Source organism: Mustelus asterias, chromosome 5, assembly GCF_964213995.1.
Source record: "Mustelus asterias chromosome 5, sMusAst1.hap1.1, whole genome shotgun sequence".
Taxonomy (NCBI): Eukaryota; Metazoa; Chordata; class Chondrichthyes; order Carcharhiniformes; family Triakidae; genus Mustelus; species Mustelus asterias.
Genome location: NC_135805.1, coordinates 69,637,557 through 69,650,892, shown reverse-complemented (window position 1 = coordinate 69,650,892; position 13,336 = coordinate 69,637,557). Strand labels below are relative to the sequence as shown.

Genomic DNA, 13,336 nt, shown 5'->3' with positions numbered 1-13,336 from the left:
ACATGTACCTTTAAGAAGCTGCATTGTGACATCACTATGACATCACTATGTGTAAGGCTGAACAATAAAAGGTACAGCCTCCATGTTAGATGTTCACTTATTGCCTGTAATCCCTGCTGCAGATGTTCACTATTGTCTGACTCTGTTCATCTTCTTGACCTCCCTGTCTCGATGGGCCAATGGATCACTGAGTGGTTTGGCAGCGTCTGGCTCTCTCTTTGCGGTGCCTTTTGATGTCTTGCCAGCTGCTTTGTCTCTCTTCTTTGTCTCCTTTCACTCCCATCTTCACTGCTGTCCACCAGCGATCTGGCGATCGCTGGCAACTTGCTCTCAATGCTTGTGGTCCATGTCATGGGATTTCATGTCACATTTGCAGATGTCTTCAAAGCGAAGGGCTGGGTGATAAGTGGGTCTGATGCCGGTGGCGAGCTCACTGTACGATACATTTTGAGGGATCCTGCCATCCTCCATGTGGCTCATATGTCCAAGCTGTGAGTGGAATTCTCCTCTGCACAATGGAGTAGCAGGACTTTCAGTTGTGACCCAGCCATATCCCCAACCCTCCTTTCTGCATCAGGGGTCATTTTGCCTCTCACTGCCGATGAGGAGAATTCCTTTGTTGCAGAAAGAAGTAGCTGGCAGCCAGTGGGAATGGAAGGACCTTCTTTGAAGGTCTCTGGTTAAGACAAAGTTCTAAAAAGGTAGGTGTGTGGTGAAAGTGAAGAAGGAGAGGTGTCTGCTGAAAGATCCTCCCTCCTTTTTTCAGGTGCTTAACACTGATGTCTCATGGCCTGGTACCACATTGCTCTTCTGGCAACCGCTTGCTGGTAAGGAGAGAAATTGGCCAGTATTTCCAAGTAGCAGAAAAGGGCGACAAGAGTGGGTGGGATAGGGCAGTAGGGAGGTATATTGGGACCCTAAGATGCTGAACGTCTCAATTTGTTTCTCCACCATCCATTTTGTGTGGGAAAATTGAACTAATTTCCTCAATTTATTCATCAAATCATTACAAAAAGTGAATGTGATTATTTTGGCTCGTCTCTGTCCCCAAGCTAAAAATAGTTTCTGTAGTATTTTTGTGAAGAATGCAGTACATTTTTAACTTACAAGGCTGTACCATTTGCACCATTTGCTGTCTAATTGTGTTAATCTCCCACTGGAGATGATGTTATCAGTCAGCAGCAACACATGGCAAAGTGTTTCCTCTCCTGGTTGCTTCATGTTGCTGATCTTTAAAGCCCAGGCACAGGCTGCATTTGACAATCTGTTGTTAAATGAATGTGGGCGTAAAATGTGAAGCTGCTTTCAGTAATTTGTTCTGTGCAACAGCAATTGCATTGTTCGTGCCTGTCAAATGTATTCATTGCAGTGGGGCTAACTGAAATCCAAGTTCCTGTCTCAAGACTTTTGCAAAATACCCAACACACCACAACTTCCTGATGCACCGAATTACGATACGAGCTCGAGTTATGTGGAGATAATGAGGAAAGCAAGTAAGTTGACCCCTCGCAGAGAGTTCTGTTTTAAAATTTTATGAGCTCATGCTAATGGATGGGCTGATGAACTGGATGGGAGTGTGTGCTTTTTTTAGTGATCTTACGTGTAGAGGGTTATATTTTTTAAGGTTTGTGAAAAGACCATGGTTTTTTTTTCTAGAAGAGGAAATGGGGGGGAGGGGTGAAGGAAGATTGTGCAGTGTCTGACTCTGAAGTACGGAACAAATGTTAGAAACTGATTTCTCCCTTGTGATGTGATGCACGTGTGATTAGCTTTGTAAAAGTAAATGAGATAATACAAGATAATATTCCCTTTATACCAAATTTCAATGCAAGGCTTTGGTTTTTGTAGTTTTCAACAGCTGTACCGTCATAGTCCATTACAATGTTGTGAACTAACTGTAAGGTTACAAGAACACAGTGCCGCAGTGAATTATCTAATAGTTTATCTGAACTCTGACATGGCTCAATGTGGTAATGGTTTTTTTTCTATGTGATAATTTTTGACAGTGCCGTACATTGGGACATAGGGTGAAGACTCAATTTAAATGAAAGTTGTTGTTGTAGTAGTTGTATTTATTTATTTTTCTCTCTGTGAAAGCTCCAGGGGCTCTAACACACTTCAACTAAGTTCCAGTACCACGGCATAATAAATGTGCGGCATGTGTGTAGAAACAGAGACCTGGGGGAGCATGAATACACATTTGAAGGTGGTTAAAAGGCAGAAAGGTTCTTTTCCTTTATTATCATGGAAGCTATACTAACCATACAGAGAAAATAGGAGCAGGAGTAAGGCCATTCGGCCCTTCCAGCCTGCTCTGCCATTCATTATGATCATGGCTAATCATCCAACTCAGTAACCTGTTCCCACTTTCACCCCATATCCTTTGATCCCTTTAGCCCCAAGAGTCAAATCTAACTTTTTCTTGAAAACAAACAATGTTTTGAATTCAACTGCTTTCTGTGGTAGAGAATTCCATAGGCTCACCACTCTCTGGCTGAAGAAATTTCTCTTAATCTGAGTCATAAATGATCTACCCTGTATCCTCAGACTGTGTCCCCTGGTCCTGGACACCCCCACCATCGGGAGCATCCTTCCTGCATCTACCCTGTATAGCTTGTTAGAATTTTATAGGTTTGTACGAGATTCCCTTTCCCCCAGCGAATACAAACCGAACAGATTCAATCTCTCTTCATACATGAGTCCCACCATCCCAGGGTTCAGTCAAACCTTCGCTGCACTCCCTCCATTGCAAAATCATCCTTACTCGGATAAGGAGACCAAAACTGCACACAATATTCCAGGTGTGGCTCACCAAGGCCCTGTATAATTGCAGCAAGACATCCCTGCTCCTGTACTCGAATCTTCTTGCTGTGAAAGCCAAAATGTCCTTTGCCGCCTCCGCCGCCTGCCAAATCTGTAATAAACACGACTTATGCTGCAGCTGGTGTATTGTGGTCAATTCTTGGCGCCGTATAGAGACAATGCTAAGGCCTTAAAAGAGTGCAGGAAAGATTTACCAGAGGTATATGACTCCAGTTACAGACAGTACAGGAGCTAGAATTTTTCTCCTTGGGACGGAGAATATAAAAGGAGATTGGATAAAAGTGTTAAAAGGCATTAATAAGCCAAAAAAGGAGAAACTGTTTGCACTGGCAGGATGGTCAGTAACCAAAGGATACAGATTTTAGATAATTAGGCAACTAACCAGATGCTACAGGAGGAAAAATGTTTACACAGCGGGTTATGATCTGGAATGCCCTGCTTTTTAAGAGAGGTGCAAACAGATTCAGTAATAACTTTCAGAAGGGAATTGCATAAACACTGAAAAGTGTAAACCTTTGCAGGGCTGCGGGGAAAGAGCAGGGGAGTAGGATTAATTAGAAAACTCTATCAGGGAGCCAGTACATGTGCAATGGCATCCTTCTGAGGCGCATCATTTTATGATCCAATAATACCTCCACTGCACATCTATTTGATGAAGAATGATGAGTAAGATAGTCATATATAGGAAGTGACGCAGACTAAACTATTGTTTTGGAATGAGGGAAGCCTGAGAACAAAAGGAATTAATGTAATTAAATGAAACAAATTCAAATTTCTAGTTTATTATTAGTTAAAACTCTTGTTTCTCACCTTTTTAGTTAAACCAGGAAGCTGAGCTAACTTTGTGGGGAGCTGCACAGACACAATAAAAATTTGAAGCTCAGTTGCTCTAAGGAATTAGAACAGTTTGATGGATAATCGCATCATTGATATCATTGAAGTTGCGATCTGATTAAATCTAATCTGTAACAGGTTACAAGACAAGTTCACATTTTCTAGTTACATTGTTTATACTGTTGGTGCTCGCAAGGCACAAATGCACTCAGTAATTGAAGGCACGATGGCTTTCTCACTTTCATGAGGCAGGATAAACAGTAATATCGTGAAAATTGGTTCCATTGTTCTTGGTTTTGGTGCCATTTTGCTTTCAAAATGGCATCCATCGTACACATGCGCACGTACAGTGCTAGCCATGCTAGATGCCGTATTATTGAAGGTGTTAGTGAATGCACAGGAATCATCTCTCAGAAATATGTAAAGTAGGCAGATTTTGATGGCAGTCAGCATGTAACAATGATTTCACACCATTCCTGCCATTTCGGATTTAAACACTCCAACTAACACCCTATCCTGACCTCACTCAGCTGAACCTCCTTTCAGCAGCAGGAAAGATACAATGTTAATTAAGGGGATCACCAACACATTTGCCCGGTATTTGCTAATTGATTTCTACTTTCTCATTGGAATTGTAACATTTGGTGGTTTCCAAAGTTGTTCAAAGAAGGACTTCCTCTTGACATCACGGTTTCTGCATATATCACTTGCTCCTTGCTCCTAGATTCCTGATTGCCACAGCTATCTGTACCGACTGTCTTCACACAGTTGAGGATCTCTTGGTTCCCTGCAGATCGAGGACCTCTCTCTTCTTGTTCTCCTCCTCCAGCAAGGCATCCAGAGCAGCATTAGAGAACCTTGGAGCGTGCTCTCCGTCCAATAATCCACTAAATCACAATGTTCTTGTCCTGAAACCAGTTCTACCACTTGCTCCAGCCAGAAAGCACCTCTCCTTTGAGAGATGTCGGCTGGTTTTAAGTAATGCTGGTGTCACAAAAACTTGGACTCCCTGCTGAAGTGTTCACATTTAACACTGGCTGTATTTTGCTATCCTGCAAATCAGCCCAAAGTTAAAATAAAGACTTGCATTTATATAGTGTTTTTCACAATCATCTCAAAATGCTCTATGACCAATGGAGTGCTTTGGAAGTGTAGGCCCTGTTGTAATGTAAAAAAAGGTGGCAGCCAGATTGCTTACAACAACCTCCCACAAAAACATTGGTGATGGTAACCTATAATCTTTTTTCTGTAATGTTGATTAAGGGATCAGAATTGGCCAGGACACTGGGGATAACTCCCATGTTCAGCTTCTTCGAAATAGTACCCTTAAATCTTTCATATCAATGCACGCAGGCAGATGGGGCCTTGGATTAACATTTCATCTGAAAGGCTGATTGCTGACAGTGCAATGCTCCCTCAATCGTGCACTGGAGTGTCAGCCTTGATTTTGGCATTCAAGCCCTGGAATGGGACTTGAACCCGGAACCTTGTTATCTCCATCAACGTAAGCACAGTAAGAAGTCTCACAACACCAGGTTAAAGCTCCAAGTGGAGAGGATCTCCAAGACTTTAACCTGGTGTTGTTGTGACTTCTTACTGTGCTTACCCCAGTCCAACGCCGGCATCTCCACATCATGATCTCCATCAACAGCAGCCTCCGTCAAGTGCAGCTGACAAAATACACAACAGAAGAAAAATACTTTTCAAATTTCTTAAAATCTGTTATCAGATAAAGTGAGGAAATCTGCTAGTGATGATTAGGGCAGGTGTTTTGTTCTGCTTGTTATTTGTTTACACCCAAAGATTGGCATTCTTACTAAATCAAGGGTCTTCTTGTGAAGGTATTTGGCAGCAAATTGCTAAGTTGAGAAATCCATGGGATTTGTGGCAAGGTATTGCAGATTGCTGTATATCTGCATGTTTATAATGTAATTTGATGGATGCTATTCTTTCTCTGTCGTACCTCTAGTTCTATGTACTGGCTGCAGTGTTTTGTGACAATGTTAACAAATTATGATGTACATTCTGAGCCGTCTTATTTTATCTTAAATAACAGTTGATAACGGACAGTACTATCAACAGCTTGTTACTTCTGAACTATTGTTTGGAAATCTGTTGGTAAGATAACTAATTGCGAGGCAGCACCTGACAGCATTTGCTAATCATAGAATCCCACAGTGCAGAAGGAGGCCATTTGGCCCATTGAGTCTGCACCAACCACAATCCCACCCAGGCCCTATCCCCATAATCCCATGCATTTACCCTAGCTATCCCCCTGACACTAAGGGGCAATTTAGCATGGCCAATCCACCTAACCCACACATCTTTGGACTGTGGGAGGAAACCAGAGCACTCGGAGGAAACCCAGGCAGACATGGGGAGAATATGCAAACTCCACACAGACAGTGACCCAAGCCGGGAATTGAACCCGGATCCCTGGCGCTGTGAAGCACCAATGCTAACCACTGTGCCACCGTGCTGCCCATACATAATGATATATGATAAAATAACAAAGGAATATGTACTTTAATTGTTCCAAAGTAAGAGTTTAATTCAATACACTCATTAAGTAGCTATCAAATCTCATTCGATTCCCAGTAAAAATGTAGCATATGAATATGATGGCGATAGGTAACCACCAAGATACTTTTAATTTGATTTATTATTGTCACATGTATTGGTATATAGTGAAAAGTATTGTTTCTTGCGTGTTATACAAACAAAGCATACCATCATAGAGTACACAGGGGAGAAGGAAGAGAGAGGGTGCAGAATGTAGTGTTACAGTCACTGTAGAGAAAGTTCAACTTCATTAATACTTTAATCAAAAATATAAGCTTGCTGAACGTGTGGTGTGGTGGATGCTCAAAGGAATGAAGAGAAAGTGATGGGGTGCAATGGTGCTGAAGAGGTGTGCAGGTGGATTGAGGGATAGATGTAGCAGTGCTGAGGGGTGACATACAGACACCGGCAATAATGTTTGACATTCTCTGCTTCGTTTCCAAACTGAACCATATGTAGCGGGAAAGTCTCAGTGGGGGATGGAAGATCAAAGAGAACAAACATAGCCCAATGCTTTGTGGTGACCACTTGGGGGGGGGGGGGGAGCCTGAGGGAAATACAGATGCTTGCAGATATTATTGTTCAACCAAATAAATTAAGAAATTAGATTTTAAAACATGCCAGAAAAAGGAGGGGAGTAAAGTAGTGTGTTGGTAGTAAGTGTGTTGTATCATCTTATGAGGTACTAAAAGTAATATGATATTGTTTAGTTTTCAAGTGTGTCTGTAAATGTTTATCACTGCAAAATAAATATATTTGGATGCAGGGAGAGAAAGAAGAGTTGTTCCTCATCAGGGTGTTGATAGGCATTGTTCCAGATCATCCAATATCATTACTTACACTATTACATCAACCTGTTTGATTTTATACCTGTGGCCATATAAAGACTGATAGTTTGACAATGTTCACAAAAGTATGGGGTTGGATTTAACAGAGTGCTTCATCCCCAACCTCCCTAGCTAAAAAGTCAAAGGAGGAACATCCCACCGCACCCTCACCTCCACCTGACGCCGCCCCCCCCCCCCCCCCCCGCCCCTGCCGCATGAGCCTGAGGCTGCCCTGTGGGAGCATTAAGTAGGTGAAGGTGGAAATTTCACCCTTGTCTGAGGAGAAAGCGCTGTCATATAGAGAGCTGCCAGCCAATCAGATGCAGTGCTATCAGGCAAACATACCAAGAAGCTAGAGAAGTGGGTAGGGGTGGGTGGGGATGGTCTAGGGGAGAGCCTCTCATGGGTACAGGGGGCCTGCCAAACACCAGCCCAGACAACTAAAGTAGTTGAGCTTCCTGACTGGTCCAAAATAGTCCAAGGTTGGGCAAAGATGTGCGGGTTAGGTTGATTGGCCATGCTAAAAATTGCCCTGAGTGTCCTGAGATGCGTAGGTTAGAGGGATTAGTGGGTAAATATGTAGGGATATGGGGGTAGGGCCTGGGTGGGATTGTGGTCGGTGCAGACTCGATGGGCCAAATGGCCTCTTTCTGTACTGTAGGGTTTCTATGATTCTATGGTGTGGACCTATTCCTGCCATGGATAAAACATCCTGAATAGGTCCAAGGTTGGGCAAACTGCCTGATGGCTTCTCCTTCCCTGTCCACAATTTAATTGTGGCTGGGGGGCAAGGGGAGGTGGGTAGGTGACGGCCACTCTGGCTATCACATACCCCAACTTTCAAACCCACCAATGGGGAACATATCTTCAGCCCTTAGCCTGAATCTTCTGATTATGGGGTGTAGTGAATGACTGAACATAAGTCACTGATGAGCTTTGGGAAACTGAGGAAGTCCCAACGTGTGCTCAGGCAGGGAGTTTACGCTCACTCCTCTCAATGCCAATGCTGACACTACCTTGACAATAATCACTCCCTCCTAACAATGATCATTTCACCCTCCTCCTGACAATGGGGCGGCACGATGGCACAGTGATTGGCACTGCTGCCTCTCAGTGCCAGGGACCCAGGTTCAATTTTGGCTTTGGATGACTGCGTGGAGTTTGCACATTCCCCCCGTGTCAGCATGGGTTTTCCCTGGGTGCTCCGGTTTCCTCCCACACTCCAAAGATGTGTACATTGGGCAGATTGGTCACGGTAAACACGAGGAGTTACGGGGTTAGGGTGGTGGGGAGGTGCCTGGGCCGCACACTCTTTCGGAGACTTGGTGCAGGCCCGATGGGCTGAATGGCCTCTTTCTGCACTGTGAGGATTTTATGAATCCTGACAATGTTCACCCTCCTCTCAACAATGATTGACGTAGAAACTGAAAAGAAATATTAATGCGAATAAAATAACACTTCAGTATATTATATTTGAATTATTTTCATCTCAAAGGTGGAAACACTGATATGGTTCTGCTGCCGTGTGGATAGTCTTATTGATTTATAGTAACTTCAACAGAAAGCGTGAAAACAGCAATCAGTTTGTTTTTATTAAAAAGGAATCTTAAGTTCAAATAATCCACCCTTTCTTATAGGGAACAGCAAAGCTTTACACTTCCATTGTGTACTAAAAGTGAGAACTCATCTTGGCTTATTGTCTGCATAATTTAGCCTGAGCTTATAGATGCTCGAGTGTTACATTGCCAAGCAGGCTATTTTGATGTCCCGAAGTTTCACTACCAAAGTGGGTAGCTCAAGTTGGGAAAATTCTTGACTCGCTGGATCTCGATAGAAAGACCCCTGAATGTCACAATTTTAGCTCCTGAGGGAATTTGTGTGGGATGGAGTTGGGCCTACCAACCCCAGAATCCATTTGCAGGTGGCCATGGGGAGGCAGGCTGGTTAGAAGGCCTGTTTTGCTTCTCTGGGACTTTGTTCCACTTGTGTTAAAGCTTGTAGGCCCACTAGTGCTCATCCCCCTCCCACCCTTCTTGGCCCCTCACCCCCATATCTACTCACCATGCCAACTCCTGCCCAAAACCCACTCTCATTGCCCCTTTTAGCCCTCATTCCAACTCATGACCAGCATACACACAAACCCATGTTCCCCCCACCCCCCTATTCCCTTTCTACCAATTCTGATTCAGTAATGGCTTTCAAAATGCCCATTCACTCTTTATACCCTACTAAGAACCAATGAACTGTATAGTAACAATGGCATGTCAGGAAATGCTCAGAAGAAAAAATTCACATTTGAAAAAAAGTTGTTCCTTCAACTCTATAAAAATGTCAGGCAGACATATTACTAAAATATCAATTACAGAGTCTTCAAACACTTCACACCTCTTAACCTTGTGTTAAAAAAATTGAAACAAATTTACAGAAGAGATCACAGAACAAATCACTTCTTATATCTCCATAAAGGTGTCAATCAAATAAAGTCAACAGTTCTCTCCAGTTTCTCCATGACTTGTGGACATGTGTAAAAACTCTTTCAGTGGAACTAAATGGCTGCATTATGCATGCTTGGTGAGAGCCCAACCTCTCAAAAGGATTATCTCAGCAGGGGATCCTGTTTAGGCAACTGGCCTGACTGTATGAAAATTGTGGGAGCTGGGAGATGCCTCCCACTGCAATGTAACCAGCCAGGTTTTGGAGTGTAAAATGCGGGCTTACTATCCTGCGTCCTTATCCAGCATCAGGAGAAATTGGGGGCTGCTGGAAATGGTGCTCGGAATCCTCGAATCAGGTGTCAGCTGTAATTTTCTGATCTGCAAAAATCCAGCTGAAACATTAAAGTGATGTATTTTCTTCCATTCTCTGATGTCTGTAAAGGGAGTCCATGTCCCCCCCCCCCCCCCCCCCCCCCCACCCCCCGAGGGATCTTGTCATGTGCAAATTGACTGCCATTTTTGCTTACACAACAGTGACTGAGTTTCATTGCTAATGCTTTAGATATCCTTTGGAGGTGAAAGCTGCTTTATAAAGTGCAACTTCTTTCCTTTTATGTTTCTTTAAGGGACACTGTTTCACATGGGAAGAAAATGCTTCTAATCCTTTATTCATTTGTTGGCGAATCCAAAATACAATAATGCAAACTATACTATCACTGTATGCTTCAAACTTGCACTGTTTGTAACTATTTTGTTGAGAATACATCTATCACAGGATTTCCAAACAGCAGCTTTTTTTTAAACCTTCATAATGGCTCACTCACAAAGCCAACAATAAAGCCATCCACCCTGCCTCTGGGGATGCCGCACTCAACTAAAAAAGAGCTTAGTAGCACCAGGACATGAAACACATTTAACTCATAACACATCACTTCATCTTGCCCAAAGCAAAGAAAAAGACTGCTCATTAACTTTGTCATGAAAACAGTCATTTTAATGTGTACATATGTAGGGAAAGGAAGGTAGGGTTAATGTTTCAGGTCAATGACCCTTTGTCAGATCAAACGGAACACTTTTCACTCCAGTGCCAGCATTATAAATCTTGGGAAGGTCTTTTAGAAAGACTAATCCCTGTCCATTAATAAGCTCAAAAAACAAAGTTAATGTGAGCAATACATCCAGGACCCTCAAATGTTCTGGGAAATACATGGGCAGCGCAATGGGCTGGGAGACTCAAGCGGAGGCTGTTTAGAGGTTTCCCACTGGGCACCATGGCCTCCACGAGCCTCTGGTTGGGGGATTTCCGACACCGTCAGCGCCACGCCAGAAATCGTTGCAGGGCTGAATAAATTATTAAAATGAAGATTTGCATTTGAGAGACTTCAGTCCCAGGCCCGCTAGAGTCTTCTCTCCCCCCTCCTCCGCCAGGAGTGGTTCACTCCAGTGGTGTTTACAATAGCTCCCCACTTGCGAGGAGCTGGCGGCCCGCCCCCGCTGGAGTGAAGGGGGGCCGTTGAGGCCGCCCAGGAGGTCAGGGGTAAGGGAGTGCCTCCTGGGCATTGCCAGCCTGGCCCGTGGCACTGTCCAAGGGGCAAAGTGGCAATGCCCAAGGGACACGTTGGCACTGCCCACTGGGCATCAGGCAGTGCCAAGGGCCAGAGGGGCTTAATAGAAGGCGGAGCCTCTAGGAGCGATCTGTGTAAGTGGGGGGGTCCCGCTTCCACTCTGCATTCACGGTGACAGAGGGAGGAAGGCCAGCAATCAGGACTGGACATCGGGAGGGGGAGAGGGAGGGGGAGGGGGAGAGGGAGGGGGGGAGGGGGAGAGGGAGGGGGGGAGGGGTCGTCAGTGGCGGCGGATGGAGAGGCAGTATCAGTGATTGGGAGACCAGCAGTGTGTATGCACCGATCTCGGTGCTGACAGATTGGCGCATGCACAGTGACCCGCTCAGTACTATATAGGCTGCTGGCCTCTTCAGTGGGAATAGGCCCCAGCATGGATGTTTAATGATATTCATGCAAGTGCACTCTGCAGCGCACAGAGTGTGGGAGATTTATTTTGAAAGCCCGGATGAAAAGGTCAGTGAGATTTACTCCAGTTTTTAACGCACATTTGACACTTAAGAGTTTTTTTGGGAGAATCCAATAGTACTCACAGCACAAAGAAGCAGTCATAACAATAGCTAAAACTGATTGGGCAACATCTGTGGAGAGAGGACCCTCAGGATTAATCTTTTAAGTCTAGGATACTTTGTCAGAACCCAGAAGAAGAGGACAACTTTTTCAAAATAGGCATTCCTGGAAGAGAAATGGCGGGACTTAACAATAAAACAAAAACACAAAAGATTGCAGATGCTGGAATTCTGAAATGAAAACTGAAAATGATGGAAGCAACATCTATAGTGAGTGAAAGATAGGAATGACATTTCAGGTTGATGACCCCCACTTCTCAAACAAAGGAAGCAGTTTTCACTCCAGTGCCAGCATCAGCATTTTTGAAAGAGAACGAGAAATTCCTGTCCATTTAAGAAGTTCAAAGAGCAAAGTTGTTAGTCAGTAAACTGTGTTAATGCCTTCTTTATACTTGTTCAGGAGATACCACCCGTCTAAAATAACATTCAAATTTATAAAAATATTTAACCCATATTAGTTAGCATAATATTCAGTGGCGAAAGACGTACACATGCATAAAGTTGCAATAAACCATACTAGCAATTTAATAAATTTTATTCTACTTTGTAATTACAGTCTTTGATAACCTTCATTATAATTTTAATTTTAATCATAGTGTGACCTACAAACTAACAATTACATCCTGACTTCTGAATGGCACTTATAGCTTGTAGCAAAGTAAATATTCTCTCACGGACTTTTTTTGTAAATTGTGTAAATTTTCAGTCTTCAGCATTGAACTTTTGACAAGAGCATTGTCCGGGCTCTTCTCCGATATTGGCAAAGGCCAATGTTGGGCGGGAAAAGTGGCGTTGAAGCCTTTGACGACGATGGCGACTTTCTCAGTCATATAGTGAGGGCTTTGAAAAAAACTTGAAGTCATGGGTTCCACAAGATGTCGCTAGTGGGACAGCCTCTGATTCGCCGCCAGCAACTTGGACACCCGATGATCCAGGGTTCCATTTTTAAAGGCCATCCCAGCACACAGCAAAGAAACCAGTTACTCCTGGCATGCCTGGCACTACCCAACACAACCCTCTGCCCCACTGATTGCTGCACTCACCTGAGCCCCCTTGGGACTGCTCGCCAGGTGCACTCCTTGGGAAATGAGTCGTGATTCACGCCATTCTACCATTTTTTGACATAGGGGATTCCAGTGTATGGGCCTGATAATTATATGATCATTTATCACAATGAATGTCGGGAGTTGTGGCCTGCCACTGAAGTGGAGAGGGGACAATTATGTCATGCCTTCACGTTCTTGTGAAACATGGCTTTGGCCGCCTTATGATAAATTCCGCTCCAGTTGCTGAACCCACCTGACAGGAAGGGGAGTGGAAAATCCCCTCCATTATGAATTAGAGGAGATTTTTCCATTTATTGGCACTTTAAGATCAAAACAAATTTCATAAACATGTTGGGCGGGATTTTCCCCACAAACCACCACTGGCCGGCAGTGGGATCTTCTGGTCCTGCCATTGTCAAAGGGGTTCTCGTTGAACACACCCCTCGCTGCTGGGAAACCTGCGATGGGGGCGCTCCATCAGCAAGGCCGAGGATCCCGCTGGCATGAACAGCTGGAAAATCCCAGCTGTATTTTTCTCTATTTTATTCAATAAGTGCCTATCAATTCAAAAATTAAAACTAAAAATCTCTCTGAAAGGTTAAGGAAACCTTTACAGTG

The 13,336-nt window shown here is 43.9% G+C and overlaps 1 protein-coding gene across 1 annotated transcript in view; it reads left to right on the top strand.

Annotated features, from left to right (window-relative positions):
* The first annotated feature begins 1,252 nt into the window (after positions 1-1,252).
* Positions 1,253-13,336, top strand: part of cep85l (centrosomal protein 85L) — a 257,274-nt gene continuing 245,190 nt past the window's right edge. Inside the window, exon 1 of the mRNA XM_078212719.1 lies at positions 1,253-1,493. Within this exon, the coding sequence (XP_078068845.1) occupies positions 1,481-1,493 (13 nt within the window). The 5' untranslated portion in view covers positions 1,253-1,480. The remainder of the gene's footprint in view (positions 1,494-13,336) is intronic.